This window comes from Dromiciops gliroides, chromosome 3 (genome assembly GCF_019393635.1).
Source record: "Dromiciops gliroides isolate mDroGli1 chromosome 3, mDroGli1.pri, whole genome shotgun sequence".
Taxonomy (NCBI): Eukaryota; Metazoa; Chordata; class Mammalia; order Microbiotheria; family Microbiotheriidae; genus Dromiciops; species Dromiciops gliroides.
This window is the reverse complement of record NC_057863.1, coordinates 586,901,809-586,924,703: the sequence shown is the minus strand read 5'-3', so window position 1 is coordinate 586,924,703 and position 22,895 is coordinate 586,901,809. Positions and strand designations below refer to the sequence as shown.

The 22,895-nt window shown below is 39.8% G+C and overlaps 1 protein-coding gene across 2 annotated transcripts in view; it reads left to right on the top strand.

Moving 5' to 3' along the window:
- CSMD2 (CUB and Sushi multiple domains 2) overlaps window positions 1–22,895 on the top strand; it is a 1,007,742-nt gene that overhangs the window by 772,210 nt on the left and 212,637 nt on the right. For both annotated transcript variants that reach the window (XM_043994712.1, XM_043994711.1), the window contains exons 26-27: window positions 4,316–4,518; window positions 10,702–10,893. In XM_043994712.1, coding sequence (XP_043850647.1) covers window positions 4,316–4,518; window positions 10,702–10,893 — 395 coding nt within the window. The remainder of the gene's footprint in view (window positions 1–4,315; window positions 4,519–10,701; window positions 10,894–22,895) is intronic.

The window sequence follows — 22,895 nt, the reverse complement described above, 5'->3', positions numbered from 1 at the left end:
CAGAACAGTCTGCTGGTGGGCAGTTCCAAGTGGTCTTCTCCTGGTGTAGTCACTCCCAACAGGATTACCTCATCCAGGTGCTCAGAAGGACTGGAATGCTGGGTAGTGGTCCTGGAGCATGCTCAGTTCAATCTGGTGCTGCTTATCTCTTTTGGGTATGTCTGTCCTTGATTGAGCTCAAGGAGAGACCTACTTGATTTCAAGGGAAAACTCCTGAGGTTTCAAGGAAAAAGTTCCTTGACCTCCCCAGACAACTTTTGGGATAACCGGGGCCCATAATCCTCCCATAACAATAGCATTGACCCAAGTGATATATGCAATCCTCATTTTCTTCCCTCTTCTTTCCCTAGCTTCACCTAAACAAAAGCTTTACCCAAAAGTCCTTTGTTCCTTGAGTACAGTAGAATAGAGAAGAGGCTTGAGGACTAGAATTTTGAGACTTTCTTTTTGAGGAATAAAGTAATGCAGGAAGCAGAGAGAGGGTTTGCGATAGACCTGTACCTACCAGAGGCAAGTATATCTCTAACTGATAGTACCTGGCCATGGAGAGACAGAGAGAGACAGAGAGAGGATAGTCCAATACAAAAAGCACAGGTTCTAGAGTAAAACAACTGAGTTCTTTTAGCCCCTTCACTAAGTCACCTTATCTCTCTGTTTCTATATCAAATGGGTATAATATCTGCCCTGCCTGACGTATAGGAGTATTGGGATAGAGGGCGATGACTTTTTCTTCTTTTTGGCTGGTTGGTCTGTGTTGAAACTTTTATCTACTTATAATTAAAGTAAGAAGATCCTTCCTGTTCCCTGACTCAGAGACAGAACCTATGAATTAATCAGTGAATAAATGAAAGGACACATTGTGTTTTTTATACCATAATGACTGTGCTTAGAGAAGAAAGTGGAAGTATATGCATTGTAGCAAGGCAACTGGTGAGCCGATGGAAGAGACTAAAACAAAACATGGCTGAAGCTGGCCTAAATAGAGTGGGCCATGTTATTAATTCACCAATGTCGTGAAAATTTCTAAGTCTGATGAAGAACAAGAAACAGCGAAGTCTCCAAGTCGTACAAAATAGGTTTATTGAGAGAGGGTACCTAAAGCTGGTCAGCCAAGGGTAGGACCCGAAATACCCTGAGTAGTGTCACTCAGCTGCTTTGATACACTTGGCAGGGCTATAAAGTATTTCTACCCTACTATTTCTAGACTAACTCCTCCCATTGTTTCCCCATAGCATAATGCAAATGGCACAGAAATGAAATATTTAACATGGTCACCGTGCCCAAGTCATGGACATGGTCTTTAGTGATGGCAGCAGGATCAAACAAGTACCTGGCAGTCAGCCAGTTTGGGGTTCATCTCAGAGCTTTTTGCAGAAGTCTAATGCATCGCATATTGAATACTGATTGGTTAATTCAGTTTTGGATATACTATTTTAGTACCCTGGTTCCACAATGGAAAGGTGACAGTCAAGAAACAAGTTCAGAATAGGAACATGTTACACAATTCATTTCCTACTTAACTGCATTCATTTAATCCACTAAAGAGTACTCAGAGTACATTGAGAGCAAGTTACATAATATCTTAACCCAAGAGACTACAGAACAATGAAACATGAGTAAATCACCATTTGGAGTCTATTATACTATCCCAGTTAAATCACTGATATCTAAGGGTTGGGGAAAATCTCACTCACACCAATTAGTTCAATGAGACTTCAGGGCAGATGTTCTGTAGCTTAAGAGTTAAGTCCTATGGGACATGCTTTCACTACCCCAAAGTGAAAGGCATCTTCCCCAAAGTGAAACAACTTGATCTCTGGGGATCTGGAGGACTGAGAAGGGCCCATGTGTGGGGAGATCTTGACATTTATACATCAAAAAATTTCCTTACAATGGAGGTAGCTGTGACCAGCAAGGAAATTTTTTATTGCTGGTATCTATGATGGTGTCCCTAAGAATACTTAACAGCACCAAATAGAAGGGGAAGAAGACTAGGAAACAAGGAGAACCTCATTACAGTAGAGGAGTATGACTCTGGGTGTCTAGTGTCCTCTGGTATTTTTCCCTTTTTATCTCTCTGTGTTCTCTTTTGCTATATGAGTCATCATATGTGTCACCTGTCCTGCCAAGTTGTCTTTAATCTAGGGCAGAGAGAACACCTGTGGGACATGACAGTGACAAATTCGTGTCAGGTCAGTGAAGTCTCTGTCCTTGGTAGAACCTTTTGAGTCCTTCCTTTTTTCCTTAGGGCATGTAAGTCATCAGGAGTTCAGGATACCTGATATCCTGACCCTACTTAGAACAAATTATCCTGAAACTGCTATAGACTCATAAGGTCACAACAAAGATTCTTTGTTTTGTACTTGTTGAACTGATGATGACTGAGGCCTTTGGATCACTCTTCTGAGAAGAGACTGCAGGGGATCTGTAGGCCTGTGTTGCCAGTCCATTGTTCTCTGTGCTGGGTGCTCTTGTTTTTAGTTTTATGATTTAGCATTGCAAATGCTTTGTCCCCTTGGTTGGCTTTATTTGTATGTACTTTAGTTCCTTCTGCCTTAGTCCCTGGGAAGTCTGAGGAACAGTGTTCCAGGAGCACTTTGAGCAGTCTGTAAATGCAAGGGATTCTATTCAATAAGCATTTAGTCAGTGCCAGGCACTGTGTTAATCTCTAGGGGGAACAAAGACAAAAATGAAATGTTCTCTGCTTTCAGGGAACATTGTTATTTATTCTATTGACGAAGGCGTTGACTCAGTGAGGTAGGGAATGACATGATAGATCTACTTTGGTCAGATGGGAGAGCTCCAAATGTGGAGGTAGTCTTCTTCATCCAAGCATGGAGAAAAGGACAGGATGGAAGAAGAGCATGATACTTAGCGTGAGACAGGAAGTGTGGATGCAATTAGGGAAGATCCAACAGGGCCAGTCAGTCATTCAAAAAGTACTTATTGAGTGCCTACTATGTGCCAGGAACTGCTCAAGATACTAGGATGACAAAACAGAAATGAAACACTCCTGCTTTGAAAGAAGTTACATCATCTAGAGGAGACAATCTGCACATATGCAGAGCAGGCTTTGGTTTCACTCTCCCAAGCTACACTAATGGTGGCAGCTTGGTTCCTAGAAAGTGCTAGTTACTTCTCCCCTCAAGATTTAAGGATGACCTGAGGAATATGTGTGTGTGTGTGTGTGTGTGTGTGTGTGTGTGTGTGTGTGTGTGTGTGTGTGTGTGTGTGTAGGGGGGCTATTCTAGTACCATAACTCATGAACCCTACCAATGTGCTTCCTTTATTGATTGATTATCCATTGATATCAGTTTTCTCTACAGACTTAATTAGCTTTTAGAAACAGTTAATTGTCAAGGTGGTATGGCAAGAACAGGTGGCAAAAACATTCTCCCCCAGAATCTGGAACACTCATTCACAAGCACATACAGAGGCCAGTCTAATGTGGGTTTAAGCTTAGAGAGCTCACATCACAAAGAGATGAGCTCACAGCTCCTAGAAGTCCTTTTCTCTCCTCATGAAGTTCCTGTAAGTATGATGTAGTTCCTTGTAGAGTCTTGAAGCTTACCTTAACTCAATGAATGTAGCGCTTTGTCCTTGGCTCCTGATGCAGACATGACCAACTCTTCCTTATAGGACATCAATGAGAAGTCCTAAATATCCTGCCCTTTTACAGTTAATATAGTTATCCTCTGGTCATGAAGAGTGCATGAGACAGTCTCATCTCCCTCTTCTAGCCCTCCAAAAGTTTCTTTTTCAGAAACTTGCCTGAATTGCTTCTCCCCTAGGTTAGCTTGACAGTGGAATGCCTGGGCTCTGAATTGACCTATTTATTTTATCTAAAACTCACAGTGTGACTGAGTCTCCTCAGCCTCTGTTGTGTCATTTCATTTCATCCAGTGGCTTTCATTCCTTTCAAATCGATTAAGGACTTTTCATGCTTTGTTTAATGGTATCATTTAACTGATTCAATAAAAGTGTTCCCACCTGATTAAGGTAGTTACTTTATGGAAGACTGATTGTAACATTTTGTTTTATAACTTAGCACAGTACATACTTGATACATAGTAAGCATTTAATAAACAAGAGCTGACTGTCTACAATCACCTATAATGTCATATATTATAGTTATCAGTGTTCAAGTTTTATTTCACTACTAGATGGTAATTTCCAGCAGGGCAGAAACTTTATATTATTGCTTAATTAATGTTTGTTTGAATGCACTTTGCATATGCTCTTTGGTTTGAATTTGGAACTGAAGATAAGCAGAAATGATGAGGCCCTTGTGAACCATTCCTTCCTTTCTCCTCAGGCTCCATTTCCTGGTGTTTGACACAGAAGAGGTCCATGATGTGCTGCGGATCTGGGATGGACCTGTAGAGAGTGGGATCCTGCTAAAGGAGCTGAGTGGTCCCATGCTTCCCAGCAATATCCACAGCACGTTCAGCTCTGTGGTCCTCCAATTCAACACTGATTTCTTTACCAGTAAGCAGGGCTTTGCCATTCAGTTCGCAGGTCAGTGTTCTCCCAATTCCAAGCTCTCCTCTAGTCATTTAATCTTATTTCAATTCATCAAGCATTTATTTAGCCTTTCTATATTGTTCTGCCCAGGAAAACTGGAGAGGAAACCATTCTTCCCCTTGGGTAGAAACAAGAATCATACTGAAATAATTAGCCAGCAGGGCATCATATGATCGGTAACAAAATGAGGGGTCCTGTCTCTTGTGCTATGTGAATTCACTGGCTGCAGGAGTCAGGTAAGACTTAATGGAGGAAGTAAGACTAGAGCTACTTTTTGAAGGATAGATAGACTTCTAGGTGCAGGTAAACATCATGAATAGAGACATAGAGGTAGGAATAAGAAGAAAAGCTAGCATTTATATAGTACTTTCAGATTTACAAAGCATTTTATATGTATTCATTCATTTGATCATCATGACAAGTAAGTACTGTGTCTACTTGTACTCCTGAGGAAGCTGAAGGTGAGAGAGCTTGAGTGTCTTGCCCAGGGTCACACCTCTAGTCAGTGTGGGAGGGAAGACTCAAACTGGGGTCTTCCTGACTCTTAAGCCTATCATGCTATGTACAGGACCACCTATATGAGTGTGACCCTTGTAGGTGATAAGGAGGATGCCTCTCTAGCAGTTGATGTGGGTCTTTAATAACTTTGATGTAATACTTTAAACCTTACAAGGTAAGTAATTATAGGTACTATAAGTTAATTTTCCATGGTCACTTTAACTAATAAGTGTTAAAGGTGAATTCGAACCCTTTCTGAATTCAATTCATCTCTCTATCCACTATCTATATATAAGATAAATTTATTTTCTATATTAGCTTTTGCCTTCTTGAGGCAGCTTCTCATTTAGCCATCCAAGACCAGGTAACACACTTGACTCTATGACTTGCTGAGCTTTGGAAGCTTGTTTTCTTCAACAATTTCTATAGAGCAGCAGATTTAGCAAATTTTGGTTCATGTGAGAACAGAGGCATAATTATGGGAGTGATTTGTTTCAATTCTGTTTATCAGTATATACTTATAGGATGGGAGATTCATATCCAATAAGGACGGTGTGGAGTGCCTTCCACCTCTCAGTGAGGATGGTCCCTTATTGTTATGTGAATTAGATGCTCAGGAGGGGTGGCTCACTCTATCCAAAGAATTTGGATCCTACACAAGATCATGTTTATCTGACCTGACTAGATTTCTGATTTTTCCCTGAAGAAGATGGGAAGAGAGGATGTGTTTAGTGGGGAACAGGGCGTACATTGAGGAGGAATGAAAAGGTTTGGAATAGTCATTGTGGTAGGTGGGAAAGCATATTTATTAGGAAAGTATGAAAGGATTACCTTACTACATTGAGGGCCTAGTTGAGGTTAGGTAGCATGAGTTTGTAGCAAACAGGATGGTTTTCTGGTTTTCTCCAGCTGCATTTAGCAGTACATTAATAGGACTACAGGCATTGCATGGTAGTCAAAATCCATGACTGGGCCTTGTCAGGGCAAGATTGGCTATAGGATAAGAGGGCAAGAGACTTGAGAGAAGAGGACAGTGATGCCAAACTTCAACCTAAACCACACCCACTATCATCCTCCTTCTCACAGTTAGTAAACATTTGTAAGCCTTTTCCTGGATGCCAACCACTGAGCTAAGCACTGGGAATACGAAGAAAGGAGAAAGATAGTCCCTGTCTTTGAGGTACCCACAATTCAATAGGGGAGACAACATAAAAAACATCTATGTACAAACAAACTATAAACAAGATAAAGGTAAATAATCGGTGGAGGGAAGCCACCAGAACAGAGGGTTTGGGAAAAGCTTTCTGTAGAAAATGGGATTGTAGCTGAGACTTGAGGGAACACAGGAGGCAGAGATCATAGTAAGAACTTTCTTGGCATGGGCACACCCAGAGGAAATATGCCTAAAGTTGAGAGATGGAGTGTCTTGTTAGAGAAACAGTCAGAGCCCAGTGTCACTAGATCAGAAAGTACACAATGGGGGCTGGGGAGAGAAGTAAATTAAAAGAAGAATGAAAAGGTGGGGAAAGTATGTTATGAAGCGCTTTGGATTGATTCTTTATGTTTATAATGGATCCCATAAGTGATAGGGAGCCACTGAAGTTTATTGAGTAGTGGGGTGAAATGGTCAAACCTACTGATTAACTAAATCACATTGATGACTTAGTGAAGGATGGACTGGAGTAGGGAGAGACTTCTGGTGGGCAAAACAAGCATTAGGCTATTGGAGTAATGCAAGTAGCAGGAGGATGAAGGCCTGGGCCAAGGTGGTGGCGGTATCAGAGGAGACCAGGGGACATGTGCAGGAGATGTTATAAAAGGGAAGGTAACAGGCCTTGGCAACAGACTGTGAGTGAGGAAGGAGTGAAACAGAATGAGGAGTTAAGGAGGATGCCTAGATTGCAAGCCTGGAGGACTGGGAAGATGCCTGGTGCTGTCAAAATAATAAGAATGTTTGGAGGGGAAAGGGTTGGGGTGAATGACATGACTTCAGTTTTGGATATTCTGAGTTTAAGATGTCTGCAGATAACAATTTGAGATGTCTAATAAATTGTTGGACACGTTAGACTGGAGGTCACCAGAGAGTCTGGATAAGAATGTGAGAATCATCAGCATAGAGATGAATCCAGGGGAACCTATGAGGTCACTAAGTAATTTCATGTTTACAGAGAGGGAGAAGAGAATAGGGCCTAGTTTATAGCCCTGAGGAATACTTATCAGGTATGACCTGGATGACTCTCCAATAGAGGAGACTGAGGAGTGGTCAGATGGGTGGGAGGTGAACGAGGAAAGAGTAGTGTCCTGATAACCTAGAGAGTGTCAAGGAGAAGAGTGTGATTGACGATGTCAAAGGGAAGTCAAGAAGGATGAAGACTGAGGAAAGGACATTAGATGTGGTCATTAGCAGATCATTGGTAACTTTGGAGGGGGCAGTTAGGTGGCACAATGGATAGAGTGCTGGACCTGGAGTCCGGAGGACCTGCATTCAAATCTGGCCACAGACACTAGCTGTGTTGTGACTCTGGGCAAGTCACTTTTACCCGTTTGCCTCAGTTTCTTCATTTGTAAAATGGGTTTGAGGAAAAAAATGACAAACCACTCCAGGAAAACTCAAAATGGGGTTATAAAAAGTCAGACATGATTGAAATGACTGGAAAACAGCAACAGCTTTGGAGAGAGCACTTTCAGTTGAATGATGATGTCAGAAGCTAGACTGCAGAGAGTGAGAGGAAAAGAAATGAGGGGCCCCTATTGTAGACAGCCTTTGCAAAGAATTTAGCTACAAAAGGCAGGAAAGATATGGGGCAATAGTTAGCAGGGAAGAATGGAACTAGTGAGGGTTTTTTGAGAGTTTGTGAGACATAGGCATGCATGTAGGCAGTAGGGGAGCACAGAAGATGGGCAAAGATTGAAGATAATTGAAAGAAGGGGGATGATAGAGGGGGAAATCTGCTAGAGAAGATGGGATAAAGTGGGATTATGTGTTGATTGCATGCTTTGACAAGGAGAAGGGGTGAAAGAGGAGATAGTGTCAGAAGGCGTCTGGATGATATAAAATAAGGAGGAAAGTTGAAGAGAGGTCTCAGAGGAGAGGAAGCCATATTCTCAGATGATAGGGGAAATAGGAGGGACTTGGTCAATCCTCCTCCTTCCCAATTAATTCTCTTTCCCACTTATCAATCAGTCAGTAAACAATTTTAAGCACCTACTTTGTGCCAGGCACTGTCGTAAATGCTGAGGGGACAAATACAAATGGAAACACAAAGGAATCCACCCTGCCTCTTAGCTTACATCCAAATGGGGGGAGACAACACACAAAGAACCAGAAGAGGAGGATGGGAGTAGGGGAGAAGACAGGAGGAAAAAGAGATAGCAGGAAAAGGTACACAGTGTGAGGGGTGTGAGGGGGAATTCTGGAGAAGCCCCAAAGCTGTAGAGCTGCTGGGAAACGAAGGGCCCTCTCCTTAAAGGGAGATTTCAGAACCCTTGCCTCAGCCCTCTAATCAGAGCATCTAATCAGAGGGTCAGAAAATACTACAGAAATGTGGGTACCAGGGCTGATTGGATGTTACTGTATAATGAGATTTCCCAGCGAAGTGGCTTCTCAGTCATGATAGCATGATGCAGAAGTCCACAAAAGTCCAAAAGCAGTGTAGCTGGTGGGAAATGAGGAGCTCTTGTATGAACCTTCTTGAATTACCACAGATCCTACTGTATATATTTTCTCTATTTTCTTAAGTCTCTCCCAGCTCCTTCTCCAGCTACCCTTCCTGCTGAAGACTCTTACTTTACAAAAAAAAAAGTCAGTCATTATATACTCTTTTTCCCCTTTCTTTTAATGTCTCCTACATAAACCTCTCTCTTCCTTTAATTTTTTTGTTTTTTTGTTTTTTTTAGTGAGGCAATTGGGGTTAAGTGACTTGCCCAGGGTCACACAGCTAGTAAGTGTTAAGTGTCTGAGGCCGGATTTGAGCTCAGGTCCTCCTGACTCCAGGGCCGGTGCTCTATCCACTGTGCCACCTAGCTGCCCCTCTTCCTTTAATTTTTGATGAAGATGTTGCCCTTTGCTAAGACCAACTTTCTGTATGATCCTATTTCCTGATCCTGTTTCCCTGCTTGCTTTTCCTCCAAGTATACCCACTACCATCTCCCCCTTCTCTAATCTTCAGTCTCTCCCTATCTTCCTTATTACTTTTATACATACCCAAATCTCCTCATAATTAGAGCCTACCTTTTCTGCTATCATGTTAAAATTCTCCTTTTTCCAGCTAAACCTCTTGACAAAAGGGCATCTACACTCAGTACTTCTTCTCCTCGACTCTAAGTCCCCTGAAATCTAGCTTCCATCCTCATATTTTAACTCTTTGCGGTTACCAATGATCTCTTAATTACCAATTCTTGTTCTCCTTGATCTCTCTGCAGCTTTTGACAGAATCACCATCCCCTAAAGGATATTGATTCCTTTTAGGGAGTTTTGTGACCCTTGTCTTTGCTGGTTCTCCATTTACCTATCTGAATGGTCCTCAGTCTCTTTGCTGGATCTTGCACCTTGTCACTCCTCAGTACAGGTGCCCCTCTGGGCCTCTGACCTAGGCTCTCTTCTTGTTTTTCTCTATGTTCTCTAACTTAATGATATCATTATCTCCCATGAGTTCAATATAATCTGTATGTCTCTTTGTCTATACTCTTGCCTCTTAGACATTTCAAACTGGATATTTGATGAACACCTTAAACTAATGGACACCTCAAACCAGACATGTCCAAAACAGCCACCATTATCTTTTTTCCTTAATTATCTTTCTATCTCTCTTAAATCCTTCATTTAACCAGATTTACCACCTCAGTGTCATCAACTCTTCACTCACCCAGCCCATATGTCTAATTAGTACCGAAATCTTATTTTTTTCCTGTCTCCACATATCTCTCATATACATCATCTTCTCTCCTCTCTGACAGTCACCACCCCAGTTAGATTCTTATATCTAGCCTAAGGTCTTTATATAACATAGGTTGTTTTTATCATGCCAAACTACAAAGGACTAGAATGACTTTTTTAGTTTTTATCTCCCATCATACCTTTCCCAATTGTAATTTTCCATAAATTATTAATAATTTCATTTTATAACATTGATATATAGTCAGCCATAAGGAGGATGAATTTAATGACCTAATGGTTTCTTCTAGCCAGATGAACTTTTAATTCCTTTAATTTTCCCGTGAATCTCAGTAAGTCTTGAAAGAGTAGAAGTTGAGCAAAATTGAACTCAACATAAATGATGATGTACCTGTTTTCTTATCATAAGCATTTTTCTTCATTGTCTTTAGATTATTAGTAACAAATCCAAAGAGACTTGTGTTCAACATTGTCATCATCATTATCACAATATCTTCATTAAGTTCCTATTTCAATATACCGGGAGGGATTTATAAACATTTTAGTGAGAAGTGAGTGCTTTTAAGAGCTATGGGTCAAACCTACATTAATAATCTGTGTTTGTGTGTGTGTAGGATGGGGAATGAGTCTTTAATAAGTTTTGTGTAGTAGCTCTTCAAGTGTTGGATGGCAATTGTGTAATGGTGGTGGTATGATCGTGATGTGATAGTAAATGATACGGGGAGGATAGGGCTGTGGGCTTGCCTATCAGACACTCATCTAATGATATTCTTTTTCTTCTCCAGTGTCTACAGCAACCTCCTGTAATGACCCTGGGGTTCCTCAAAATGGCAGTCGGAGTGGTGATAGCCGGGAAGCAGGTGACTCTATTGTATTCCAGTGTGACCCTGGTTATGCTCTCCAGGGAATGGCCCAGATCAGCTGTGTCAAGATTGAGAACAGATTCTTCTGGCAGCCGGACCCCCCTACATGCATTGGTATAGAAGACCTGATTAACTGAATGTCTTTCTTTTATTTCTTTAACAATGTCCTTTAACAAAAACAGAATGAAGAAAACCCCCAAATTAAATAGTAGCCAACTGTCAATTACTCAAAAGGACTTGAGAGGAGAGGAGAACTTTAATAAATGAAAGCTACAAAAAATTCCTAACCATCATTCCTTCTTCAACCTAAACAGTCACTAAATCTGATCAAATGTTGCTTACATACAATTGTGAGTTTCCTCTCTGTTCCCTGGTCTTATTTCTATCCTTCCTAGCAGTGAATAGGGAGGTGGTCAGAAAAAAGGGCAAGCTGAAGCCTTTAAAATGCACAATGGATAGGAAGCCCCTGGAACTAGTCAATCACTGGAGTGTTAGCTAAGTTTGGAATAGCTTTTCTGTATGAGGCTGTGTAACGTGGAAATTCTGAATTCAGTCTTACAGACCCAGGTGAAAAACCCAGCTCTACCAGTGTGGTCATAGGGAAGGCTCTGGACCTCAGCTTTCTGTCTGTAAAATGACAATGTTTTATTAGGTAGCCTCCAAATTTCAGCTTTAATTCTGTAATCCTATTGTTATCTGGAATATTTGAAAGGGCCGACTCTGGGACATTATGAATAGGAAGGTAAGATCTTTAATACACTAGTAGCATCTCTGTTAACATCATTGTTTTTCCCTTCTTCATGAGAATTTAATTTCATTTAAATTTATATGAGTCACTTTTCAATATATACCTAGCTATTGAACCCTTCTTTTTAACAAAGAAATATAGGTACAAAAAAATAACTAGTCTGATTTCTACATCTGATAGTGTATGCAGCATTCTGCTCCCGTGGTCTCAGAGTTCTCTCCTTTCCTAACGTTTCTACTGAGAGCAGGAGGAGTATGTGATATCATCTGTTCTCTGGACCAATATTAGTCTTTATAGGAATTCTTGCAGAATCTCAGTGTACATCTGGTGCAGTGGATAACTTAGGGTCTGAAGGGTCAAATAGACCGCCTATTTAATAAAAAACATTCATATACCTTCCAAGTAAAAATAGTTTCAAGGTGGTTAGAAAGCCATTCATAGGAAAATAAAAGCAAGTAAAAGCCACAGACAAGGAAGTTAAAAACAATGAGCAAGGAAGTTCTCTGGAGTCCAAGCCCCTTCTGTAATATTAGAGTTGACTTTATGTTCTCTTGTCCCCAGGGGCCTCACTGGTGGGTTGGAGATCAGTCTACCCAGGGGGGGCAAAGTTACTGAGGCTGCCCCAGGGTCTGCTCGATAACTTCTTTGCTCACAACAGCATGAGCAATTGTATAGTAGGAGTGTAGGTGTTTTAACTCAAGCTTTCCCAGTTCCAACAGTATTTCCTCTGATTCCAAGTTTGAATACTCTCTCACTGTGGCTTCAGCCAATTTTCTTACTTCCTTTAGATCTTAGGGTCCCAAAGTACAAAATGCAGCAATGATTTTTTCCTGTCTGTCCTCTCAAGACTTGCATCAGGATAAGGGTAAATTATAGATGAAGAAATATGTTGTAAGGAAATAGTGCTATACAAAAGCCTAGTTCCAGTTTGATGATTGATTTTCTAGGGCATCCACAAAACACAGACAAGACACTGCTTTTAGTAGGTTGAGAAAATAGCTTCACATTCAGATCTTGAAGGAACTTTAGAGATGAGATAGTTCAGGGGAGGAAAATGGCCTGTCTACAATGATGTAGCCACTTGATGGCAGAGTAAGGACTCAAATTCAGATCTTACTCATCTAACTGATTGAACAACCTTTGTGAAGTATCTGCTGTGTTCAGGGGACTGAGCGGTGGGGGAGGATACAAAGTTTGGCTAAGACATAATCCCTGTTTTAGTGGGCCTTATAGATTAATAGGAATATGGGAAGAGGTTACAGAGAGGAGGTGGCATTGAGTTGAACTTTAAAATAAGATTAGGAGTTCAGTTGGAAAAGAAGGAAAGGAAGAATATTCTAGCCATAGAATATATGATAAAGGCATGATATACTTTGGAGAGGAAGAAGTCCCTTCAAGTCAAGTTTGGTTCCAGCATAGTATTAACAGAGCAGAGAAATATGAGAAAAACTAGAAATGTAAGGTGAAGCCAAATTGTGGAGGACCTTAGATGTCAGGCAAAGGGATTTGAGTTTTATTTGGGAGAGATTTTTCAGCAGAGAAGCAGCATGACCAGATTTGTTCTTAAAGAAGATTTGTCTTTGAGAAGTATAAAGGATTAATAGGGATTGGGAAGAGACTGTAGACTTGTGGGTTAATTCAGTAATTCAGATTGGTGATAATGGGGCAATGGAAATAGAGAGGTAGGGACAGATATAATATGAGAGATAAAAGAGAAGAGACAAAGATAACTTTATGGTTACAAACATAAGAAACTGGATGAATAGTATTGTCACTGACCCATATAGTAGTCAGAAGGAGGAACATATTTATGGGCTAGAAGCATGAGGGGAAAAGCATTTTTTAAAAAACAATAAACATTTTTATTTCAAGTTTTGGAGTTCCAAATTCTTTCCCTTCTTCCCTCCCTCCCCTCTCCTCTCCCTGAGACAGTAGGCAATCAGATATAGGTTATGCATGCGCAACTATGTGAAACAGTACATATTAGTTATTTTGCATGAGAAAACTTGAATAAAAAAATGAAAGAAAGTGAAAATAGCATGCTTCAGTCTGTGTCCCATCAATATCAGTTCTTTCTTTGGAGGTGAATAGTAAAAACATTTATTAAACACCTATTTCATGCTATGAGTTTTACAGATATCTCATTTGGTGGTAGTGTGGCTTTTAAGTAAAGATAATCATCAGGTAGATGGAAATAGGAATCTAGAACACAGAAGACAAATCAGGATTAATGATACAGATTTAGGAGTCACCTTTATAGAGGTGGTAGAAATAGTGAAATGGAGTTAATTCATGATCTTAGCTCCCATTTTCTTTCTTTTTTTCCTTTTCTCCTTTTCTTTTGGTTGATCTGGATAAGAAGATAAATTGGTTTGGGTTAAACTCAGTGGATCTCATTCTGAGCATTTGGAGACACTCATAAATATCTAAATTACTCCTTTGGTTGAATATATTGGAATGAATGAGAGAAGCTAGCACAACTTAATCAATACCCAAAATCCTAGAAAGAGAGCATTAAGTTTACCAGACAGGTTCTGAAATTACTCTGTTCAGCAAATTACCAGGAAAGTATCTTTGTGCTAATGATATAAAGACGATAAACATGTGTGAATGAGTTGAAAGAATGAAAATGTAAGCTCAAGATTAGTCATTCCACAACTTTCACACTGGTTTGGAAAATGTCTTTAGGCAAGGAGAATTCATTCTTTTCAAAAGAAGTTCTAGTCAGTGTAGTTCTACTACAACGTAGTAGAGTCTAGACACTAGACCAAGTCCAGAGACATGGATTCCAGTTATGTTACTGCCTAGCTCCTCCTTGATACTTTCTTCTTTCTCAGTCTCTTCTGCAGGGTCTTCATCAACATCTACACACCCTCTAACTGTAGATGTCCCTCAGGATTTTGTCCTCGGCCCTCTCCCCTTCTCTCTCACTACTACTTCACTCGGTCATCTACCTATCCTTTTCCAGCCTCGCTGCTGACTTCCGAACTTGCGTCTCCAGCTGCATTTTAGACAGCTTTAACTGGATGTCCAGGGGACATCTCAAACTCAACATGTCTAAAACGGAATTCATTATTTTCCCCCTAAGCCTTCCCTTTATCTGACACCTTCCATGTTACTGTCCCTTAGGCTGGCAACCTAGTACTGAGTTATCATTGACTTCTCACTGTCACCTACCATAGCCAGTCTATTGCCAGGGCCTGTCAAGTCCATCCTTTTAATGTATCTCCAGTATATTCCCTTCTCTTCTCTGACACTTCAACCTCTCTAGTACAGGTCCTCATCCTCACACCTGAACTTGTGCAATAGCCCGCTTCAAGTCTCTTCCCACTCCAATCCATTTTCCATTTAGCCACCAAAGTCTTCTTCCTAAAATTCAAATCTGAAGACGTCATTCCCCCTACTTAGTCAACTCCCTTTCGACTTCCTTTCTGGGGCAGCTAAGTGGTGCAGTGGATAAAGCACTAGCCCTGGATGCTGGAGGATCTGAGTTCATATTTGGCCTCAGACACTTGACACTTACTACCTGTATGACCCTGGGCAAGTCACTTAACCCTCATTGTCCCCTCCCCAAGCAAGGATATTAAAAAAAAAAAATCAACTTCCTTTCGTTTTGTTTTGTTTTGTTTTTTTTTTTTTTTGGTGAGGCAATTGGGGTTAAGTGACTTGCCTAGGGTCACACAGCTAGTAAGTGTCAAGTGTCTGAGGCCGGATTTGAACTCAGGTACTCCTGACTGCAGGGCTGGTGCTTTATCCACTGCACCACCTAGCTGCCCCTCAACTTCCTTTCAATTTCCTTTTCCAATCAATTAAGTGACTCCCTTTCATCTCCAGGATCAAATATAAAATTCTCTGGCCTTCAAAGCTCTTCATAACCTAGTGCCCTCCTAACTTTCCAGTCTTCTCACACTATTTTCCAACACATACTCTCTGATCCGGTGACACTGACCTCCTAGCTGTTCCCTGAAAAAGCCATTCCATCTTTTGGCTCTGGAACACTTTTCGTCCTCAGATGTGCCTACTGCCTTCCCTGGCTTCCTTTAAGTCCCAGCTATAATCTCGCCTTCTATCGGGGGTCTTTCCTAACCCTCTTAATTTAGTACCTTCCCTCTGTTAATTATATCCTATTTATCTTGTGTATAGCTTACTCGGGGTAGATTTCTTTGCATTTTTTCTCCCACATTAGATAGTAAGTTCCCTGAGAACAAGGGCTGTCTTTTGCCTCTTTTTGTATCCTCAGCACTTACACACAAAGTTCTAAACAAGTGTCAGTTGGTTTATAGCTGTTACCTTGAGTAAAACACTTCTCTCAGAATTTGGGTTTTCCTATCTATAAAGTAAGCATATTCAATTAGAAGATTTCTAATATCCCTTCCAGGTCGCTCCACCCCCCCCACACACACACACGTGTGTATATCCATATATGTACATATAAATATATTTTTATGAGGTGTGTCCATAACTTAGAGCTCCTGCCCTAGAAAGACATGTATTCATATACACCACTCTGAAAGCTCTATTTTATCTGAATCACATCACAGCCTTTTTGCTTCCTTGTCAACTAGAATGGGGGATCTTGTGTGTTCCCACTGCATGCCTGCTGTGAGTTTAGCTTTTACTAATAGGAAAAGGGGGAACCCATGGAGAGTTCCTAATTGCTCAGGAAGTCATTGTGGCTCGTGCTTGCTTTATCAAAGAATCTGCTAGGTTCATGTCTTAGTTCTTCCATTTATTATCTTTTACATTGAACAAGTTAGTTCACCTCTCCTGTTGAGTTTCCTCAATGGTGAAGGGTATAGGGGCTACACAGAGGTCAGGACAAAAGGGTCTGATCTGGACAAAGTGCACCAGTGACTTGAACTAGTCAAAGCCCTCAGACACAAATCATCTGTCTTTTCCTGCTGGAGCAGACACCAGTGACTACCCTCCTAGGGGATCAGCCTACCGTGGCCCTAGAGATTTAGTTGTGGTTGCAAGTGGGATGCATCAAATGCTTTTTTTCCCCAAACTAGGGGAATCACATCAGAAAATTTTGTAGTAAGATCATGTGTGCATACATGCACATTTATAATAAACCTGTAAAGGTTTAAGATAATAATGTGTAATATTAATATTTTTAAAAAATCATTCATTAATGGGATGATATTGTGTATATGTTTTATGTTGGAAAATAGGAGGAAAAATGACTGTTCCCAAATGCATATTCTTTCTTAGTGAATTAGCTATTACATAGGTACATTTAGCTTTGCAGTATCTGACTGTATCTTGTGGGAGAAAAAATATCCTATCTGTTTTTCAGCCTTACAAAGCACTCGATTACTTTGAAGTTAAACTCAGGTATGGATTTCACTAGTTCATCCTCTGTTGACTGCTTTATAGTATCACTGTGTTAAATGATATATTTCTCTTCTGATTTTTGTTTGAAAGCCTTTATTGTAATGAATTTGTCTTTCCAAAAAAAAAAAATCTACTTCATGCATCTTGAGGAAGATGTAAGAGCATACTTGAATAGTGAATTCTCCTTGTTTTCATATTGATAAGGTTGTTAGAGCTGATCTAGGAGAACCTTAAAGATCATTTAGGCAAAACCTCTCAGGCACTCCAAAAATGTAAGCCATTGTAGTTTGAGCAGATGAGGCTTCATGAGGAGATGAGAAAAAAGAAAGAACATTCCCAAGCAGGTGGGTTTCAGGGCCATATGGATCATGGTACTGATGGGCAGCTTGTCTAATTTTTTAAAAAATAAACTTTCACTTTCTTGTTGATAACAAGATTCTATCAGTAACCAAGGGTCCAAGAAAACCAATCAGGCCTGAAATTGCAGCCAATTTTAAGGGAAAAGCTACTTTAGTTTAATTGCTATGGAATCTTTGTCAATGTTCATAAATGAATTGCTGCTTGAACCTCTCCTACAATATTCCATCCTTAGTACAGGGTTGCTCCTTTACCACATCTACCCTTTGAGTTATATGCTGAAGATCCAGCAGCAGAGATCAGCCTCCACTAAGCTAACAAAATCCTCTTACCCATTATTCTGAGGACCCAAAGTGTCAATTTGCAAATATATGACCCAGGTTAAGTATGTTATCTATAGTCAGTGAACTGAATTTTTTCCCCAGGTGTTGCTTACCATTCCATACCAGCTACTCTATATTCTTTTGTTGTTGTTGTTGTTGTCCTTCCCTCATTCTTTGAGTAAACAGAAAATCTCCAGGGCATTAAGGTTGTTAGAATTTCAATAAGCAGTGGTAAAGCCTTAGGTTTCTTTTTACTCAAAGGCTTTGAATTATGTCTTCTCTGGGTTTTCCTGGGCTTCTCTTTAAACCCAAGGGTCAGGAACCTTTCTACTGTTGCAAGGTGGAAATCTACAGACCAGAGAAGACTGTAATAAATCTTTTGGTTGCATTATAGATGGGGGCTGTTCCGATTACACTGATTTGCTAAACTCTAACCCTTAAAATAGACCATCAATGATACTTATATTCTTTAGACTTTATCTCCCAAATCTGGCTTATCTTTAGAATATGGGTGCCAGTATAGACTCTGTTCTGTTTATACACACTCCCTCTGACTCCAGAAAGTTGTGTTGGGTTGAGAGGATATCTATGACTTTAATAACATTTAATAACATCCCTTACCTAAAATTAGAGGATATCAGAAGTGAAATGTGAAGTGAAAAGAAGCCCAGACATGAGTTCACAAAACCTAAGCCCTTCCATATATTACTCATTTTTTTTAACATCTGTCACATGGTCATAATAATAATACTTGCTCTATTCTACATGCAAAGATTGTTTCGAGGAGAGTGTTTTTGTAACCCTTAAAGCACTACATACATATGAAGTATTTTTTGAACCATAGAGCACTAAATATGAACTACTTATATGTAGTCTTTACAAATTTCTACTTGATAGAAAGAAAAACTTTCTCATAGACTTAGTGTTATCTAAAAGTTGCAAGAGATGTCTTGGCAAAGTTTTCTGTCCTTGAAGTCTCTGAGTAGAGCCTGCATAGCTACTTGTTGGGGATGTTGTAGATCGGATTTCTTTTCAAAGGTTGGACTAGGTCCCACCAGCTCTGAGGATCAATGCTACCTTAATTCTCTTATGATTAGGAATGGCCCCTCAGCCAAAGACTTGTCTTCCATGGCATGGCCTCAGGAACTCTTTCTCCTTCCGTGGCTCTCCTCCTAGAATTTCTCTGCTTTTATCTGCCTCTTTTGCTCTATCACAACTCCTTTTTTTTCCCCTACCTGGAGAGTATTAGGGATTACATTTAAGAATATACACTAATAGAAGCAGCTAGGTGGCGCAGTGAATAGAGCACTGGCCCTGGATTCAGGAGGACCTGAGTTCAAATCCGACCTCAGACACTTAACACTTACTAGCTGTGTGACCCTGGGCAAGTCACTTAACCCCAATTGCCTCACCAAAAAAAAAAAAAAAGAAAGTATACTAGCTTTCTAAGTTGGAAATATGAATGAATTTTCTTTTTTTAATTTTCTAATTTTCTTATATTTATTTTTTAATAGAATAAGATAATAGTTTATTTAGGGGCTAGGGAAGGGAAACCAAGAGAGAAATCTTTGGATTTCTCATGGGGAGAAGGCATGGCACAGAGCGTGGCTCTGAGATACCAATCTCCTCGAGCAGGAGACAGGCAGATACTTTTATAGAGGACTGATGGAAGTGATCATTTGACTGTGGAAAGTTCCCTTATTGAGGGAGGACCATCCCCCACTGGTGGTGGCTGGGGGAATTGGGTGAGGGGTGGTTGTGGATCTCTCATGCCATCTCTCTCCTCCTCCCACCACAAAGGCAGCAGCCATACCCAATCTTATCTCCCCAGGGGTAGGGGAGACTGGAATGAAGAGTGATGGTCCTGGAGCTAGCTCAGTCCTGATCAGGTTCCGCTTATCTCTTTAGGTGTGTCTGTCCTTTGGTTTAGTTTTGTTAAGGGCTAAAATTCTAGCTAAACTGTCTAAAATATCTAATGAGTGGTCGCCAATAAATTATAAGCTTTAGCAAGAGTTAGACTTTTAAGCATTTATTAAGGAGAATAAGAGTTTGGTAAAGAGAGAGAAAAAGGCCTAGATTCCTATCTATTAAAGGGAGAGCACATTTCTAGCTCCCTTCTCCGCCAGCGTCCAAAGGAAAGAAAGAGCGAGACTGAGCGCCAGTCTCTTCCTTCCTCCTCCCACTAGCCCGCGTCACTTCCTGACTCCTGGTCTTGCCCTCAAAGACCTTCCCTTCATGGGCAGAACTCTTCTACAGTAAGTATCCAGCAGGTGGCGTCATTCCAATCGTTACAGTCCCCCCTGTTGTTCCTCAAGAAACAAAATGTTTCCTTGACGGAACAGTAAAAAGAATATAATAACTATTGCTAACTAATAATATGTGAACAACAATATAGAAAAGGAAGAGAGGAAAGTTTTGTCCAGAGGGGCGATTTTTTTTTGTCCTCATGAACCGACGCTTTGACATTAGTCCTGCAAAGGGAGGGCCTCTGCAGAGAATACATGTTACAGATGGTGTATATTATAACAGAAAGAGAAAAAAAACAACAAATCAAAACTGTTCATTTAAAGTCTCTGAAAGTCTTTTCTCAGATGTCCTCTAGGTGTAGTCATGGAATGGAAGTCTTTTCAGGGGTTGATGTGTGGATGCTGGTAATCAGCCAGGAAAATTTCCTACAAAATTGAGCTTAACACAACTTTAAAATAGCTTTGTCAATAATCAAATCAAACAATGAAAGTTCTCAAAAACATGTCTAAGGGAATTCAGAATCTTAGTTGTTACACATGAAACATATAATAAAACAAAAATTGAACCATTCTTTGAAATTATAATATTACTATAGTCCCCCCCTTATGGAGGGTAATTGAGAAGACAATTGCTGCGATATTAATTATTAAAAATAATTTTTTATCTTTGTTTCATCACTTTTTGCATCATCTGCCTAATTATCCTCATGCCATTATGAGAAATTAAAAAAATCTAATATAATTGGTAACAGGTGTCAAGGCCAAATTCAACACTGTATTTATCATGACACCTGAGATAATTATGGGGGTTACCATAAAAGAACAGAGAAATGATGGGATATGAGCATTCCCACACTTGAGCAGTATGTACTGTCCATGCAGTATGCCAGGCTTAAAATAGGTGGATGGAATATATGTCCATGCCACCGAACATATTGGAGGAAACTGAGTCAGACTTAATCAGATCCATGGGATTAAGATGTCCATGGCATCAGGCATATAGGAGGGAGCATAGAAGCCAGGTGTAGAAGTGAGATGGGTGGGATGAATACTTCCAGCCATCTGTACAATATTGTGGGGAAAAAGAGAATAAAATATTAAACCAAGAGAATCCAACCTCAACATTTGTCAAAAGCCGTTCCCTTGGCCATACCTTGACTTCATGCATGTCTCCCCTCATGTGACAGTTCAGTGTCTGCTCTTGCATGTATTCCTCTTGTGATTGGATGGCATCTTGGCCAACTGGCATCTGATAACTCAGAATAAAGGCAATTAATGTCTTAAATGATAAGTTCCCATAATCCAAGTCTCATATGGATTTAAAAATTGAGGATAATAAATGATTGCAAAAAATGTGAATACATCTTGACTCAGAACACAATATATAATTATGCAACAATTTCAAATAATACCCCTTTTTTTAACTTAGTATACAATTACTTTTTTGAAAAATCTGAACATATTTAAATACAAGTTAAAGCACAACAGAATCTCAAAGAAAACTTTTTTTTGAAAAAAGAAAACTTTTACAAATGTTCCCCTCTTTTTTTTTTTTTTTTTGGAATGTGCTTATCAAAAATAATACTTCTAGAATCAATTTACACTTGCCATGGCAAACAATTTGCCAGGGAAATGCTTTAAAGAGTTTGATCAAATAATCAGTTGAGAAAAAATAGCAAAAACAAATAACTCAGAATATGGGAGCACAATACTCCTAGAATTAACATTGTATTATGAAATCAAAACCATGTTTCAAAATTAGATAGATGAATGAATAGAAGAAAATACACGTGGAATAATAAAAGACAATGAAATTCAAACTAGGGAAATCTAAATGAATATGAACTTAATAAGAGTATTACAAAATATAAACTTGATCACATGACTATAAAAAGCTTTTACAAATATTCTCCTTGTTTTAGAAACTAAGTATAAGACACAATCTCAAAAGCATTAAAATCTCTATGAAAATAAACCTATACCATTAATTCCAAAATGTATATGTAATAGCATAGAAATCCTATGTAACCTCTGAACTGACATTAATAATCTGAGTGAATTCAGAACACTCTTGATTCCGATATCTAAAATCCCCAATACTCATATCAATACCTTGCTGCTTACTTCTACATTTCTGTAAAATATATACCCTTCCATGGCAAAAGCAGAGTCTTGAACTATGTTGATGATTGTCATTCTTATTCAGCTTAAGTTTTTCTTCTTTAACCCCTCTATATTGTCTGTCAGTCTTTTCACCATACAAATGCTTTATAAGATTACTAATGAAAGACAAAAGCAGGTTAGCAAAATTATGAACAAAACGAGCATATCTGGAATTTAAAGAGTTTTCTAAGATTGTCTCAAAAGCACAGCCAGGGCGGGGAAGGGCTGAGCCTGAAGCTGCAAATGCAGGTAGAAAAAGTTGAGCATGTGCACCAGATCTCTGGACTTCCCAGGCAGGGGAAGCTATGGGCTTGGCCATAGGAGGAGTAGAGGGTGGGGTCTGGAGAGGAGGGGAGGGACCAGAGCAATTTGAATCAGACTTGATTTTGAACTCAGGCCTGGATTCCTCTTCCCCCACTTTGCCTCCAGGTGCTAGGGGATTAAAAGCTTCTAGAGGGTGGGTCATTGCCTCCAGGCATGCAAAATTAAAGCAACAATTACTGTTAGAACTGGGAAAAGCTGCGGGAATCTCTTCAGGTTTCTCTGAAAAAGCATGGTTGGGAGAGGGAGAGAGATTTCCTTGTGTGAGTAAGTTGCTGGCTCTTTTAACAAAAATAAAAAGAAAAATAGAAAATCCACAAAAACAAAGCATTAACATGATCTTATCTCCCATTTGTCTGGTTAAACAGACTAAAATCAAAAATAGGGTAATTAGGGAGTTTAAAAGGTCCATTTGAAAAAATTTAAAGGAAAACACAGCCAGTACACCAGTACTTAGCAGTTTAAAGGGTAGGGGAAATTTCTTACCCAACCAGAAGATCAGAAGACTGAGGTTTAGCTTATCCCTTCGTGGTCAGCCATCTGTTAAGGGCTAAAATTCTAGCTAAACTGTCGCCAATAAATTATAAGCTTTAGCAAGAGTTAGACTTTTAAGCATTTATT